The sequence below is a fragment of the Bradysia coprophila genome, chromosome III, assembly GCF_014529535.1.
Source record: "Bradysia coprophila strain Holo2 chromosome III, BU_Bcop_v1, whole genome shotgun sequence".
Taxonomy (NCBI): domain Eukaryota; kingdom Metazoa; phylum Arthropoda; class Insecta; order Diptera; family Sciaridae; genus Bradysia; species Bradysia coprophila.
In genome coordinates, this window is record NC_050736.1 from 1,238,669 (window position 1) to 1,254,157 (window position 15,489).

The 15,489-nt window shown below is 36.6% G+C and overlaps 2 protein-coding genes and 1 long non-coding RNA gene across 3 annotated transcripts; 1 reads left to right on the plus strand and 2 right to left on the minus strand.

The window, feature by feature from the left end:
• LOC119078269 lies at positions 1-719 on the minus strand. Its single transcript, XR_005087967.1, has 4 exons — positions 580-719; positions 435-520; positions 146-363; positions 1-85 (listed from the first exon to the last, which is right to left on the minus strand). It is a non-coding gene; the product is annotated as an uncharacterized LOC119078269 (long non-coding RNA).
• Positions 720-3,493: 2,774 nt separating this feature from the next.
• On the minus strand, positions 3,494-12,780 carry LOC119075553 (JNK-interacting protein 3). Its single transcript, XM_037182023.1, has 19 exons — positions 12,464-12,780; positions 12,106-12,342; positions 11,889-12,044; positions 11,671-11,825; positions 11,359-11,600; positions 11,152-11,250; positions 11,041-11,076; positions 9,903-9,920; positions 9,777-9,834; positions 9,258-9,436; positions 9,079-9,176; positions 8,887-9,014; positions 7,596-8,817; positions 7,280-7,523; positions 6,994-7,166; positions 6,822-6,924; positions 6,659-6,763; positions 6,474-6,596; positions 3,494-4,069 (listed from the first exon to the last, which is right to left on the minus strand). The coding sequence occupies exons 1-19, from the start codon at positions 12,554-12,556 to the stop codon at positions 3,966-3,968; spliced, it is 3,573 nt and encodes a 1,190-aa protein (XP_037037918.1). The 5' UTR covers positions 12,557-12,780; the 3' UTR covers positions 3,494-3,965.
• Positions 12,781-14,983: 2,203 nt separating this feature from the next.
• On the plus strand, positions 14,984-15,489 carry LOC119078214 (signal recognition particle 9 kDa protein). Its single transcript, XM_037185676.1, has 2 exons — positions 14,984-15,209; positions 15,292-15,489. Exons 1-2 carry the CDS (start codon positions 15,069-15,071, stop codon positions 15,382-15,384), a joined length of 234 nt encoding a protein of 77 aa, XP_037041571.1. The 5' UTR covers positions 14,984-15,068; the 3' UTR covers positions 15,385-15,489.

Below are 15,489 nucleotides of genomic sequence, written 5' to 3' on the forward strand. Positions count from 1 at the left end.
AAAGTTTCATAAGAATGCACGGATCCACCAGTGTCCAGATTAGTCGCTTCCTCTATCAAAGTTTTTCTTTGTTTTGTTCTCATATCTATATTGAAAGCTTAAACGAAATCAAGGGCTCGCTTCAAGTAAAAAATGACTGAAATACCAATCATGTAATGAGCGTGACAGACGTAAATATTTTTTGATGTGGCTGGAACCACGTCGCGTAGTCCTAAGGCTGTTATCCAAGCAGATAGTTTCAATTCTGAAATTTGATTCCGTTTTCCGTTGGTCATATCCTTTGAAATACGATAGAAACTGCATTGACCGCCTTGATTAGACACCACACAATCTGCTACTGAGCATCTCAGAATTTTCGGCTTACTAGAAAAGCAATTTCTTTGTTTTAATTTTCAAATCGCACAAAGAGAAACGATCCCGGTATAGCTACAAACCTGTCTCTTGGATAGCGTAAATTCATTATGGGCACCCAGTCCATATTGTGTATGTAACGGCCATTTTGGCAATGCGACCATTTTTCCTGGAAATTATTTTCTAAACTCAAACGAAAAACTTAGCGTCTACCTTTGCACGTATTACCACTGATGAAATGGTTATCGCAAACTTGTAACTTTTCCCATGATTTCGGATCAGATGTAGTTTTTCCTATAGCCGTCAGCCAAGCATTTCGATGTTGCTTCGACAATTTCTAAAAGGATTTTGTTTGATTGTTGATCATTCGAAACATGAACATTTTGATTTCATTTCGGTCTGAGCCCGCACATCCCCAAAACTTTCAAAAAAATTCTTAAACACTTCTGTGGCTCCTTTTTCGGACTGAAATTTCTCTAGTTACACGAAACGTACAAGGTCGTGTGGGGTGTCGTTGAAAAGGTAACGTACTCTCAGGGCAAATACAGACATATGGAGGCTTGGAAGCATATACGATGAAATATGAACACTTAAAATTCTTACAGTTCATCGTAGATGCTTCCAAGCCTCTTTAAATCTCTCTAGTATCTAGATTTTGGCTCTATCTGTAGACCATAAGTCACGTCACGATATTGACACTTCTAGCTCTGACTTATGTGGTCAGTGGTCAGCAGCTTTCATTATCAAACTACATTTAGGGTAAATTTACTTACCTTCTTCAGAAATCATGTATCTTTGCAGCAGAAAAAATAAAAGCAAAAACCAATTAAATTGAACAAATCGAAATTATATTAATGAAAATGAATAAAATTTGAAACAAAAAAAAAACGAAAAAGTTACAGAACTAATAACAAATTTGAAATAAATTTACTTTGTCACCTACAAAATAAAACTTAAGTAGAACAAAAAAATTCATTTGATTCGTTGTGTTTAACATACGGCTCAAGTTAAGAAAACTCATACCGAACTTTTCTTCAGCTATCTTGTCAGCTGGTCCACTTCTTATACGTACAGATGTACGCTCTTGGTATGAGTGGACCAGGTGATGTTTGAAGCAAATTTCAGTACAAATCTGGTTGACATTAACTGCAATAATTTATATTATATTCAACCTGCGAATTCAATTAAAATCTTTAAGAGGATTAAGTTTTATTGATTAAATTAAGCGATTACAGTTAGTTATAAGTTATTGGGTTAAATATACAACTTTTGCTACATATACATAATTGAAGAATAATTTTATTTTTCTTTTCTGATTTCAAACAAAACTTTAAATTACTATCATTCATTATTTAACATAAAGGTTTGTTTCGCAACAAAACAAGTGGACTAGTTTTACTTATAAATGTCTTTGTTGGTTTTACAATGGTTGTTAGTTTAGTGTTTCTTTTATAAATATTTTTTTTACCTTTTTTATAAAAAACATTAACTCTAATTGCTATAGCTATACGCTTTATGTTCTTCAATTGCTACTTTTCACTGTTCTTAAGAAAGATTTTCCTTACGAAAATAATGGTGCTGTTAATGGTTCTTTGTGTGTTTTCAAATAGTATGCAGTGAATGGCTCTCTGGTGAAAAATTGCTTTCAATGGCTTGATGAACAACTAGTATAGACCGAGTACCTGGTATGATTATAAGTCCGTCATAAGACTATGGTTTGGAATCTGCGCTACACTATTACGGGACATTGAGGGCATGAACAAGTTAAGGCTTTCGGACACTCCGAGATGTTCCTGTGATGTAGAAGAAGAAACGGGTGCACCTCTATGCGATTGCACGAAATTCCTCCAAATAAGACGTATGATGCTGGGAGACTATGAGGTGGTTCCTTCGGAAATTGCCACAATAGGATCTGATACCCTAGACAGATTCCTAGCAGCAACAGGAAGGCTGTCATGATTTCTGTGATCACCGGGAGTGGAAACAAAGGATCAACAGATCTGTGTTTCGAGATCTTCACTGGGAACTCTGTTAAATCTATAATATTACTCGATACGTATAACATATTTGTTCTTCGACTTTTACTTTTCATCTCTATAAAGGTTCTGATGACGATATGCCTGAAGGTTTATTGGAGGAGAATGAAGAATGTACACAAATCACGTAAATGTCCACACAAAAAAAGTTATTTTGTAAGGATCGTACGAAATCTTTGACACCTTTCTCCACCCAAATGCTGCCCATTATGTCGTTCTCTTGGAAGTTTTTATTTTACAAAGTGCTGCAAAGTTCTAAGCAACTACCTAAGTTAGTTTACTCACCCACCTCTGGAAATGGGTTTTAACACTAATGTCAATGAATTAATGACTAATTTTCTGGGAGTGCAGTTAGTAAACATATGGCCAGATTACATTCCTCATAAGGAAACAATGTCCATGAACTGTCAACAACGTCTTATGGCTCAGATAATGAGATTATACAAAAGATTTACCCTCACGAGAGCACTCCCAACGCACAAAGACAAAAATCATAGGCCAAATGTTTTTCGTATCGCGTAGTACAGTAATATGGCAAAGGTCTCAAACTGTGACATAATGATTGACTGTAATGCAAACAGGTTCTAGATCTGTTAGTGGACATAAAATTTTAATTAAGATAAATTATTTCCCTTCTTATACGCAATTGAAATTGTGACGATACTACTTTTGACAGTGAGTCATTATGTAGTCATCGAAAAAATTGCTGCTCGCTAGCATCTTATAAAGAATATTTTTTTAACCGAATAACTGGGTAAATGGTAGATGAACTAAATTGTATGATTTTATGAGAAGAACTAAGCCGTAAGAATAACTTACGCAACTTACCATTGGAAACAATCTTTCATTTCCGTGGCCAGAAATACAGAATTGTTGTGTCACAATTCACAATATTAACCTGTCACAGAAGCCAAGCAAATGACCAGTGTTATAACCGGGTTTACTTCCATCTATTAAAGTATTTTTAAACGGTTGATTTCAAATCTTGTACTTCAATTTTTTTAGCATGCATTTTACTACCATAAAGGACGATATTACCCTTGTCATTATTTTTGTCGTCGTTATCGATAACAGATGAATAGCCGTATGTGACAGGTTAACTGTTTAGTTTTTACTTCAGCGCCAGTTATATTTCGTTTAATAAACTCGATTGAAGCACATAATTGTTCCTTTAAAATTAAAACGAATTCGATAAACAAAACTGCACCGGACATAAACGATTCATTCACTATTATCGCACATATTGGTAAGATGAGACGATTTTCGTGTTTACTTTTGTATATATAAAAAAATCACATAAAAAATAATTCTACCAAAAATTATGTTTCGGAACTGAGACTGAGCTGTGTATAACATTAAATGATACAAAAAAAATCCGCTATTAATCTCGTCGGTATACAGCAATTTGACGGTAAAAATATTTTGAACAAAAATTAATTATTGACGACGACATTTCACAATTTTGAATTGTTTTTCTCGATTTTCTTTTTTACTTTGCGGTATTATTGAGTTGACTTCAATTTTATTTGGTATTTTATGGAGTACGTAAATTGTGAAGTCATTGCATAAATTGATTATTTAAATGGGACTAACTTGCCACACAATTAGGTAACTCTTGTCGCCACGATTTTCGATTGTTTGATTCGGTTCCAGAACAATGCTGTTCTCCATGTCACCATCGCCTATAGGATAAAATCGAGAATTACAAAGGTTGTTCTAGATGTTGGTATAATGATGGACGGGTTTTATGATTGTGAATAAATAGACACAAAAAAAAATCTAAAAAAAATAACTTAAAGCACAACACAATCTCTTTCGTGTGGTAATGAGGAAGTAGAAGATCTTCCAACTTAGTACGCCGATTGAATTGATATTGTTAGGTCAGAGGTTCGGTCATGTATGTTATTTTATGGCTAGTCTATGATTTTATGTTTTAGTTGTAGTTTAGCGAAAAATTCCTTGTCATTAAGCTTGCACGTGCGTGGTAAAACCTTATGAAGAAAACGTATTAGCAAAGCAACTGGAAATTTTTAGAAAGCTTACTGACGAGAAATTTTTTGCTGAACTCGTTTGGGATTTTCTAAATTGGCTGGAATTTTCCAATATTCGCGAAAATTGACTAGACTGTTATTCCGTGAGAAACGAAACTGTTCTAGATACTTTAAATTCTTTCTACAGTGGACGTCAGTGAAATTTATGTGGGAATTCGCTTCATACGGTTCACTCATAGATTCTTTATACGGTTTTACCACGCAAGTGCTGGCATATATTCCGTATATGTATAACAAGAATAAGCAGTTTTGTTTGTATGGGTGTACCAGCTGAAAAACAACCGAAGTAAATTCCACTGACTTCCACCGTGGAACGTAACAACGTTTATTCTTATGTACATATAGTGGGAAGCCATAAAATATATTTAGAAACTAGGACTCTGGCGTGTGTCACGTTATTAGCCAAGCCCACACACCACTCAAAATTATACTTCTTCGACACTACTACTTTCGGCAATAAACCGTTCAAGTAAATTTCGAGCAAACGGGAGACTCGGTTGCAGGGCCTATTTTTGGTAATTTTTTTTCCTAAATTTGCTACAATTTTCCGAAATTCGCCAAAATTTTCCAATATTTGCTAGAATTTCCATTAGCAAATTTGGCAAGTTTCGGAAAATTTCGGAAAATCTTAGCAAATGTTGGCAAATTCTGGAAAATCGATTTCCCAAAATTAGGCCCTGCTCTGTTGTGGTATTAATTATGAAAGGCATTTGACGTCTATCGAAGATGTTTGTAGACCACTGCAGCGTAACGCAACAGTGGAATTTTGTGGAATCGCCTCTTTGTGACTGCGATAACGACGTGAATAAATCGATGAATCATATTCTCAACTATTGCCCAAATCGCCGTTTCTAACATGGTTTTGAGGTATTGCATCAAGCCTCGTCAGAATGCGAGTGCTTAAAAAATTTGGACATTGAAATTTGAAGTAAATGAGTTTCCTGAACTTGACTTTTAACTAAATTATTTTTATAATGAAAAACTGAATTGTGAAAGAAAAATGTAGACAAAAACCATACGATTAATATTAAGCCGAACTCTGTCGTTTTTTCTTTTCTTTTTTTTAAATGAAAAGGAATTTCAATTGAGACCAGTAGACGAAGTCACAGTTACAGTAGTCCAAAACCTGTGACGGTATTACTCACACTGATAGGACTGATCCATTCTACGGTAAAATCGAATTTTATAGGCTGTCATCCACAGAAGCAAACATAGACGCAATTAAACGAATTCTTTCATTAAAACTTCAAAGTGATGATGTGTTGGTTATTCTGTGGATGACGATTGACACTTTCACCGACCTATTGTGCATCGGCCTGCTGGTACAGTGCTCTATTTTCAAGATAAGTAAGGCCGAAAAGACAAGGCAATAAGCTTTTCAAAGTGATGGTTTTACGTATAAAGCTTTAAATATAACAGCATTATATATGGTCGAAAGGTTTGTAAATTCATTGTTTGTAAACTCATAATAATCAATCCAATATGGTTAGTTACAGTAAAAAGCCCTTTTTTGTACAGGCTTATTATTGGGAATTTTGATTCGGAAAATTCGAAAAATTTCCGAATAGTTCCAAAACGATTCTGATATTTGTTGTCGGAGTTTTTCGGAATAGAACTTCTTTAGAATTATTCGGAATTTTTATGAATTTTCAGATACAAAATTTCCATAAATAAGCTCCGATTTTGTACAGTCACACTGACTCAGAGCTAAAGCAAAGCTATTGTGTTAGTGCGAAAATAAAAACAGAAATTAAAAAATAAATCTGAAATTACCCTTGCCACATAAATAAAATTAAGAATTGTTTAGATGAACATTATGATGGTGAAACTTCCCAAACAAGCAAATGAGCTGCTACATCGGACGCATCATCAGCATGTTCTTCTGCATTTAACAGAAAATTTAAAATTAAAAATAATTTAAAAAAAACAAACAAAAGCAATGGATCCTGATTAAAAACGAATATAAAGTTACACAAAAAATTAGAATGATCGACCGGACTGTAAGGAATAATTTCAAATAACTGAAACAACATACCATGCCGAAAATCGATGTAACCTTCGCCACCGGACATAACTAACATTAATGGTCGCTGACCGGGATGTATGTAACTGTCGGTCGGTGATTTCGTCGGTACAGACACGAAAAATTTCACCGAATCTTCGGGAATGAGACTGATTATAGAAACAAATTTTAATGTGACAATAGATTGGTAAATATACCTCGATGTCCGTGGAATGAAAGTTGTGCATTGGCCATACAACATGTGGGAATGAAATTGTTTGTGTTACCTTTGTAGTTAGCTGTGATTGCTTCGGTTAATGGCACTAAAATCGATTTGGAAATTTAATAAACGACAAAAATATTACCCCCCCGATCAGTTACCACTTATCACAACACCATTGCCAGTTCCTATCCACAATCTATTGCACGAAACCAATAACGCGGTTATACGTGCAAACGAAAATCCCAATTTTCCGGTTCCCAGCTGAATAATTTCCGATTTTTAAATATTGAAAATCTCAGTGAAATACTCAGCTCGTCGAGCTGGACTTACCATTTTTGAAACATATGGTTCAATATCAACATCCTGCAAATGTTCGTAGGTGTGCGCATGGTACAATCGAAGTGTTGAATCCAGACGGATTGACACCCACACTCCAATACCCGTTGCAGCCATTTGCCTAATCTGACTCTCTTTCCTCGGATGGGCTTCTAACGTATGAACGACTGAAATAAAATAGAAACGGCTGATGTAAACACCTCGATAAACACTTGGATTCTTGAGAGAAGAAACTCCAAAGGAAGTTTTCTAAAATTGCCTCGTCACCCAGAATACTCACTGTTCAGTGTTATCGGATCAACAATATAGATTTTGTTTCGATGAGCAGCCCATATTTTATCTGCTACGACGCACAGACAACGCACCGATTGCTTCGGCTGGCCCAAAGTAACCAAGTGATAGCTATTCAGGTCCCATTGACCATCAGTCTGTCTTCTAAATACTGCTAATTTACCGTTGGCAAGTGCAGCAACCACATGAGATTCGACATGAACAATCGACAACACAGCGTCAGGAAGGCAAACCTTTAATAACGAAAAAAATGAACTCCCGCTCCTTGAACAACATGTGTATGAATGAATGTTTACTAGTCTCACCTGATGCAAGCAGTCTCGCCATCGAGCAACCGAACTGTGTACGTAAAGCATTCCACTTTGCGCTCCCAGCCACATCGTTGGTCCCACTGAAGACATTGCCGGTTCGCATAATGGATTCGGTGAGCCCAGAATCGGATTGACTGGCTTCGGAAATGCCAACGAGTAAGTGTTCGGATTGTTGTTCGAATTGTTGTTGTGATGGTTCAAATGAATCGGAGAATGCGGCGGAACGTTTATATCTTCAACAACGGCATTCAACGCCTTATTATCAATAGCTACGTCGTCAGTCTCATTATTCGAAGAAATATTTTCATTCGGATCGCTTTTTGCGGTCGCCGGCGAGCCCTCTTTCTTTTCGGTGGTCGAATTTTTCTCTACCCGAACAAATTCAACGCGACCGATTTCGTCGTCACCATCGCCCGGTTTTTCTAAGGTTTCGCCCGATTTAATCACCTCACTGTTCTCCAACAAAGCGTAGTCTTTTTCTAAAGCACCCTGTACTGAACAAATGCACAACAAATGTGTCTGACACACCGGAAATGAATCTAAAACTTCTGACGGATTCTTTGCGTCGATAACGGTAACCGTACTGGCAGCATGAGTACTCGTACATATCCAAACGTACGAACTCAACTGCGAATCTGGTTCAGCACTTTCCATTGCCATGGTAATCTGTTTATCTAACGAATCTAGCTCTGTAGGTTCGCCTTCAGTGGGAGATGTGATTTCAGTAATTTTGGCTTCTTCATTGGAATAGAACACACTAGCACCGATAATACAACCTCCATCCTTCGTATAGCCACCATTTAAGTTTACTCCAGCGGCACAAAATACTTTCATGTGCGGATTAGCTTCTGCTAATGGACTGCAGTAAACAGGTGCCGGCACCTTCAACATTTTCCGATCGTTTTTCGGTGTTCCCTGTGGATTGGTTTTCGATCCCGGTAAACTCCACCCATACGCATGGAGACGTCCATCTTCTTTCTGTACGTGAGCTCGCACTTGACGATATTGTTCCTGTCGTCGTTGATTGGCTCGGTCAGATACCGTTTCTTCCGAATAATCTTTGGTGAATGCTAAAGCATTCGATGAGCCTCCAGCATTATAGTTCCCACTCGTAATTGCCAATCGCCCCTCGGATGACCCAGGTGTTATGTGATGACTGGATGCGTTGTATTGAAGTAATGGCCCCGGGGGCTCCCTTTGTGGGCTGCCAGATGATCTATAAACAATTAGAAAAGACAAATGTGTCAAGGCCTTGTTAGAAGTACGCTTCGATTCTGTTGATTACATTGTGAGTTTACTAAAAAACTTTCGCCAAAAACCCTCTCCGGTCTTTTTAATATCTCCGGTACGAGAAGCTCGGATCATCTCCGTCCAACGAACAGCTTCCTGCAATTCCATGAACCGTTCTTTGTACTATAATGGGAAGAGAACGTCGATTAGTTATGATGTGTACGAGCATACCGCCTGTAGTCCTTACTTGATTTCGTTCCATGAGAACACGAGCCATTTCGACGCGAGTGAATTTTTTCCTTTGAGCCATTGGAACATCACCTTCATCCTCATGATCTGAAGTATCTGCACATAATCGGATTGGAAGAAGAACAGAACAATTTAGCTGCAGCTCAAATTCTGAATATTTTTTTGTTTCAAATTTACTTTGTTGTTTGACAAGATCTTTGGTTTTCTTCAACTCCTCTTCCAAATCGGCAATTTTTTGCATCAATTTATTCTTCGACTGAGTGGCACTGTTCAATTGCTCGCTCAAAATTTCAACTTCGCCACTGAGTTCGTCCACTTTTACGATCAAATCGTCCTTGACAATATTGAGAGCGTTCCTAGATGACATTTTGATTGAAATTTAGTATCGCTACGGAAGCATAATTGCTAAAGAGCCGTTCACAAATGATCAAGCACAATTTTCCACACTGTTTAGCGCAGCCTCTGCACCCATAAAATCAACGCACTTCAAGCAAAAGTGATCATAGGCGACAGCTGCCAAATACAGGATAGTTACAGTTAAATGTCACACTGTCAAGTTTCAGTACACTACTTTAAGTACTACTCATGCTTGAAGTGCGTCGATAAATTCTAATAACGTTAAGGTTCCTCATTCCTATATCTTACACCATTTGTGAACGCTCCTAACTGCCAATTATAGTTTCACTTCTGACTTACTTGGTTGCCAGCAGCTCTGTATTTTCCATTATAAGATTTTCCACCTCTTTGCCCATTCCTAGAATTTTATCAAAACAATGAGTCAATAAAGGACTGTGTCGGTACGTTTTTTGTTCACGTGCTTACCAAAGAAATTGTCATTGACTGTGTGCCGTTAAGGAAGGTGTAATGCAAAGAAATCAATTTGATTAATAATGTTAAAATTAGATTAAAGCTGATGGGATGTCTTTAATGGTTAAAACTGTTCATTCGGACATGCAAAGAAAAAGGTTTCAAGCTTAAGGTTTTAAGGGTGTCTTTCAAGTTCATTGATACATCAATAAGACTGGCCGATAGTGTAGCGACAACGATGGACGCACAACACAATGCTACCACTAAATTTTCTGTCATAAATAGTTTATCGATCAAATGTGACAAGAGTGTGAGATTTCAGCTTTTTGAGCTGTACATTCTCCGGTGAACAAACTACGTGAATCCAGTTGAGATAGTTCGAAGAGAATTCTTTGTGAGTCACGCACAGATTGACGTGATGAGATTTATTTGTCTCGAGCTAATCATCTTCTCATAAAGAGCGAAAATGCAATCGCATTCATTGAAAATTCGGTTGGATGAGAACTTGTTTACGGTAAGCATACGTGCAAAAGCCTTAAACATCTCTTCTAACTTCCAAGTGGCTCTCCGAGTAAAATGGATTCACAATCTGATCGAAACAACGAAAAATGTAATTGAATATTAGCCCGGCCTTTTTCACTGCCCTGCGAGCGAACTTGGAACTTAACCGCGAAGAAGCAATTTGACGAGATGATACGTGAAATCGAGAACATACGTTTCCACGACATGATTCGAATAAACGCCCAAAGGACAACACTAATTGGACAATGTGTCGTAACGTTCAAACTGTTCACACATAAGAATATTGAAAGAAACAGAGTAGATGCGTCACATCCGCCGATAATTCTGATTGCTCTGTAGTGATATCATGTAAACGACTTATGCAATGAAATAAAACGATCGACTAAGTCAGATCAAGCGCTTATCGTATTATGTTGTTAATGTGTCCCGATCATGCTCAATAGATTATTCCAATTCTTGCCTACCCTTTAGAAACGGCATATCATTTACTATCGACAGCAACTTATTTAACGAGCAGCAGATTTAAATATTAAATCGCGATACGCTTGCCGTTTATAAAAGGTAGGCCAAGTCTTTCATAGCAACTGATCTTTGTTATTCGCATCCCAAAATAAACTTCAATCCAAAATACCTGAGGAAGCATATTCGCCCGGATGTACCCAGCTCCCTGTAAGTAAACAAAGTGCAAAAGAAGTCGTAAGAAAATTGTTTCGCGAAGTGAATCACAGATCAAGTAAGTTACCGGTAACTTCGTTCTCTTCACTCTCTTCGTTGTCTTGGAACGAGAGCTCCTGGTATAAGGTGTTCGCTGAGCGTTTCTCATTTTTGGTTGTCGTACGACCTGACGAAAAAATTATTTTTAAGAAAACTTATTTCGCTCAGGTGGTCATCACTACGGGCAGCCTCAATTTTGTCACTTTTTTCAATCGAAAAACCTTCGAATTCTCACCTGCTTGATTACTCGGAATAACTGGACTAATATCACTTTGTGGCGATGTAGCCTGATTCATGTGCTGCAACGAGTCTGTCTCCGCCGATCGTTCCACGGTTTGAATGTTATCAAATTCATGCTGTAACGACGGTGGCCCCGAACCGGAATCCGAACTGTTTCCCACACTGCACACAGTTTCCGTATCTAGCATCTGTGACGTTTCAAGCGACGCGAAACCATACGAAATCGGGCCAGACGACCTAAATGCCGATCGAAATGTGCGTGAATGCGGATTCTCGTGAGAGGTCGAGAGTCAAATGTTTTATTTACCGATACATTGGATGTAAACGGGAACGATTCTCTAATCGTTCGGATGTCGAACTGATTTGCGAGTGCGTTGAACTCATCAGGATTTTTGTCCGTTCCATGTAGTCTACATGGGTTTTGAAAAGTTCTGTGTATCGATCATGCAGCTTGGAGTATTCCTGGTCGACGAGAAAGACACTTTGTATGACTGGACTTGATTCAATATTCATCGACAGAATTACCTTTTTCAGATCAGCCTCCCGTTCTTCGAGTCGACTAGCATGTTCCAGGCTGTTTTTGTGTTTCAACTCAAGCATGCGAGTAATGCTCTCCAAAGACTCTAATCTACCAGCAAGGTCTTTGTTTTCAGCTTCGGCCAAGTCCTCGGTATCCAGAAGCTAAAGCATAATTCAATTCATGAAAATCCGCTCCTCTTGAAATATACCTGTCGTTACATACCTTCTGTTCAGCTTGTTTTCGTGCACTTTTCTCACGTTCATATTGTGTGACTAGTTGTTCGTTGTCTTCACGAAGTAGTTCAACCTCAACTTCTTGCTCTTGATTAGACTGATAGGCTGAGTCTAGGCATTCCAACACATTTACCAACAAAGGCATGAGCGTTTTTACGACATCTTCATCATACCGTTGGATCATTCGCTCAAATTCCTGATAAATACTTCCAGCCAGCGACTGAACCTGGTCAAGCAGAATATCGACAAAGCATTAGTGGGAGTAATGACGATACAGGACAATGTTTATATTGAACCATATTGCGGGAACATTTCGCGATCGACGATTATTTACGAAAATTAATTACCTTCTCTGACATGACCATATTGTTTTCCGATTCATGTGTACCGTAGAAGGTTTCGTTGTTGGAACCAGCCCGACCAGACTCATTATTTTCCATTGTTTGATTTTCTTTTATAATCTTCTTGAGGATTTAAGTTGCGCAATTTCGCGTACGTATCTAACTGATTTACTAGGAAACCCACATTTCTTCTGAAGCCTGACTCGTCAGGAACAGTAATTTCTACTTTTTATCTACTTTTTGCACCATTTATTTAGTCAAATTCGATAGAAAAACAAAAAAAAAATATTTTCTACTTTCATTAGAAAATATTTGACGTTTCACATTTTATGTGATTGAATAAATCAACCCACAGAAAAATGTGGATTTTGTGGATTCAATTGGGTGGGCTATGCTGGCAGCATACTTTTGACGGTGCTTTCGTTATCGATTTTTAAAATGAAATTATTGTCTATCAATGTTAGTTAGTCATTCTAGGTTAGAGATTACGCAGATCACTGTGGCCGTTGTCGAAAAAAATCCACTCAACTATGATGAAGATTTTATTCAAAATTTTATTACAATTTCAGTTCACTCTATATATTGTATTATGCCCACGCTGTATAGTGCTCACCTGCAAAATTATTATGATCTAATTTTTATAACTACCTTTTGACCTTTGAAGTTTTCTCAGTTTCAAATCTGTTTTACATTTTTACGTGCTGCCACAGAGAAAAAAGTCGGATTAAATGGTTAATCTACGAAAAGATTACGAACATTTTAAAATTTTCTAAAGTTTTCGTTTCAATCTTTTTTCAAAGATTACAAAAATTAAATCTTTCGATAGATTGCGTTTCGGATTAAAATGGCTAAAATTGATTGTAGCAATGAGAAGTGAAGTTAAATATAGAACATTTTGCAACGATTTTTTTTTTTTTTTCAAAGTTCGTTGTTATGGTATCTAGAGTTTATGATTAGAAGCTAGTAGATGGTAGATGTGTAATTTTTTGTCATACGTTAGCGATTCAAAGTAAAAATAAAAACCACAGCACAGAAATGTTTGAGACTTTTTTTTTGCTTTTCTTTGGGAACATTGATTTTTGAGTTGAAAATCGTTGAATAATTAAATAAATTCTTCCATGCAAATTGGTCTGTTATACTTCTTAATCAATTGTACAATTAAATATGGAGCGCAAAATTTCGGTTTTTTATAATATTTTCCTACTTTTCAATACTTTTGCCAGGCTCAACTTCCTTATCGTTGCTTATCCAGATTTATGAAATATAATAATCATTTATTGAATAATTAAAAAAATGAAGAAAAAAAATGAAGAAAAAAAATGTTGCCTTCGATTAGGATTTGAACTCGTTTACTATGATGGTTACCTCAGTCGGTATGAAGGTTTCGTTCAGAAGATTATTTTTTAATCTTTGAAAGACTAAAATCTCCGTACCAACGGTTCGAAATTAATCTTGCTAAGATTAAGAACCCAATAGCTCAGTGGTAAAGTACAGGACTGGAGATACGGAGGTACCGAAGTGAAAGAGTTCAAATCCTGATCAAAGTAAGTAAAAAAAAAACATTTAATTTCAACTAAACAAATAAAATTCCTTTTTTCAGAATAAATAAAAGATTAAATCTGACTCAATATTCAAATAAATGTTGAAAACAAATTTTTAATTTCAAAATAAAAAAAAAATTGTAATCTCTTGGAAGATTTCGATCTAATCCATCGACAGATTATTTTCGAAAGATTAAATGCAAGTAATCTTTCGAAAAATTAGATTTCCATATTTTTATTTTGACGAGTGGGAACGCGTTCCTCGCCTTCGGGTCGGGGCAAAACGTAGCCCCTCTTCAAAAAAAAAATTTGGGACCACGGACGTATCACCCACAAATTACACGAAAGTATATACATGACATGTTTAAAAATGACAGCGCCAACATAACATCCCAACTTGTCATGTCTCGAGTTTAATGTTTGATTTCCTCTTACGCCGTTTACGCTCCGTTTGCACTCAGTTTACTCTTTACACAATAAAAAAGAGGAAATCAAGCATAACTCAAATAACTGTAATGTATCCTATGAGTGCAACTCACACTAAAAGAGGCAAATTTTGTAAACATTTAAATGACAAGCCAGTATACTGTTTCGGGTGTAACTTCAATCGCCGTTTAATTAGATGAGCTCAGAGACCTTGAGAACTAAAAGGCAGTGGAAGTAGTTTGATTATGTGTCTTCTTCAGCAAAATTTAGGACTTTTAGTAAACGCCACATAGAAGCACATCTCATTTTCTGAGAAAATATAAAATTCTTTATCTTGAACCCATTCCCTTGATGAATCTAAATATCTCATAAAAGGTATTCGTTAATCAAAGTACTGAATAAATGAGCTGAGTCTGAGAAAAAAAACTCCGACAACCACTCATTCACTTTTTAAATAAGAAGTCACCCACTCAAAATCCAAAAAAAAATCAATGGGTGAAAGTACTCAACCATCTGTGACTCCACCATGAAACAAACCATATGATTTGACATATTTGACATGTGCATTGTTGTACCATTCCTTCATTCGTAAATTATTACCATCGTTGCATAGCATAAATTATTAAAATAATTTCGATAAGAAAATGGTGTTTCTAAAGGATTGGGAAGATTTTGAAATTGCCGCAGAGAATATGTACTTGAAAAACTCATCGAATTGTAGATATTCAATGAAATATATCCATTCCAAAGGACAATTATTACTAAAACTGACTGACAATGTCAAGGTAACTACACGTCGTTTGATGTGGTTTTCTCACAATTAATGACTGAAAAGAAGATTTCAATTTGATTGTGACCATTCCATAGTGCATCCAGTACAAAACGGAGATTATGCCCGATTTGAAGAAGATCGAAAAATTCACCGGAAATTTAGCAGCTCATATGGCATCGAACGAATGAAAATGAAATGTGACTTGGTGTGCGATTTTTACATTTATTTCCCGTTTCAATAAGTATTTTATTTGAATTTTAATGTAAATACTTACAATACATCTTTCTACATAG

Excerpts from the sequence above, each read along its gene's own strand:
- LOC119075553 (XM_037182023.1), bottom strand. The coding sequence starts at position 12,556 with ATGGAAAATAATGAGTCTGGTCGGGCTGGTTCCAACAACGAAACCTTC. Across the intron at positions 8,818-8,886 it reads TTTTTTAGTAAACTCACAAT|ATCATCTGGCAGCCCACAAA; the intron begins GTAATCAACAGA and ends AATTGTTTATAG. Across the intron at positions 6,925-6,993 it reads AACCATATGTTTCAAAAATG|CTGGGAACCGGAAAATTGGG; the intron begins GTAAGTCCAGCT and ends GAAATTATTCAG.
- LOC119078214 (XM_037185676.1), top strand. The coding sequence starts at position 15,069 with ATGGTGTTTCTAAAGGATTGGGAAGATTTTGAAATTGCCGCAGAGAAT. Across the intron at positions 15,210-15,291 it reads AACTGACTGACAATGTCAAG|TGCATCCAGTACAAAACGGA; the intron begins GTAACTACACGT and ends ACCATTCCATAG.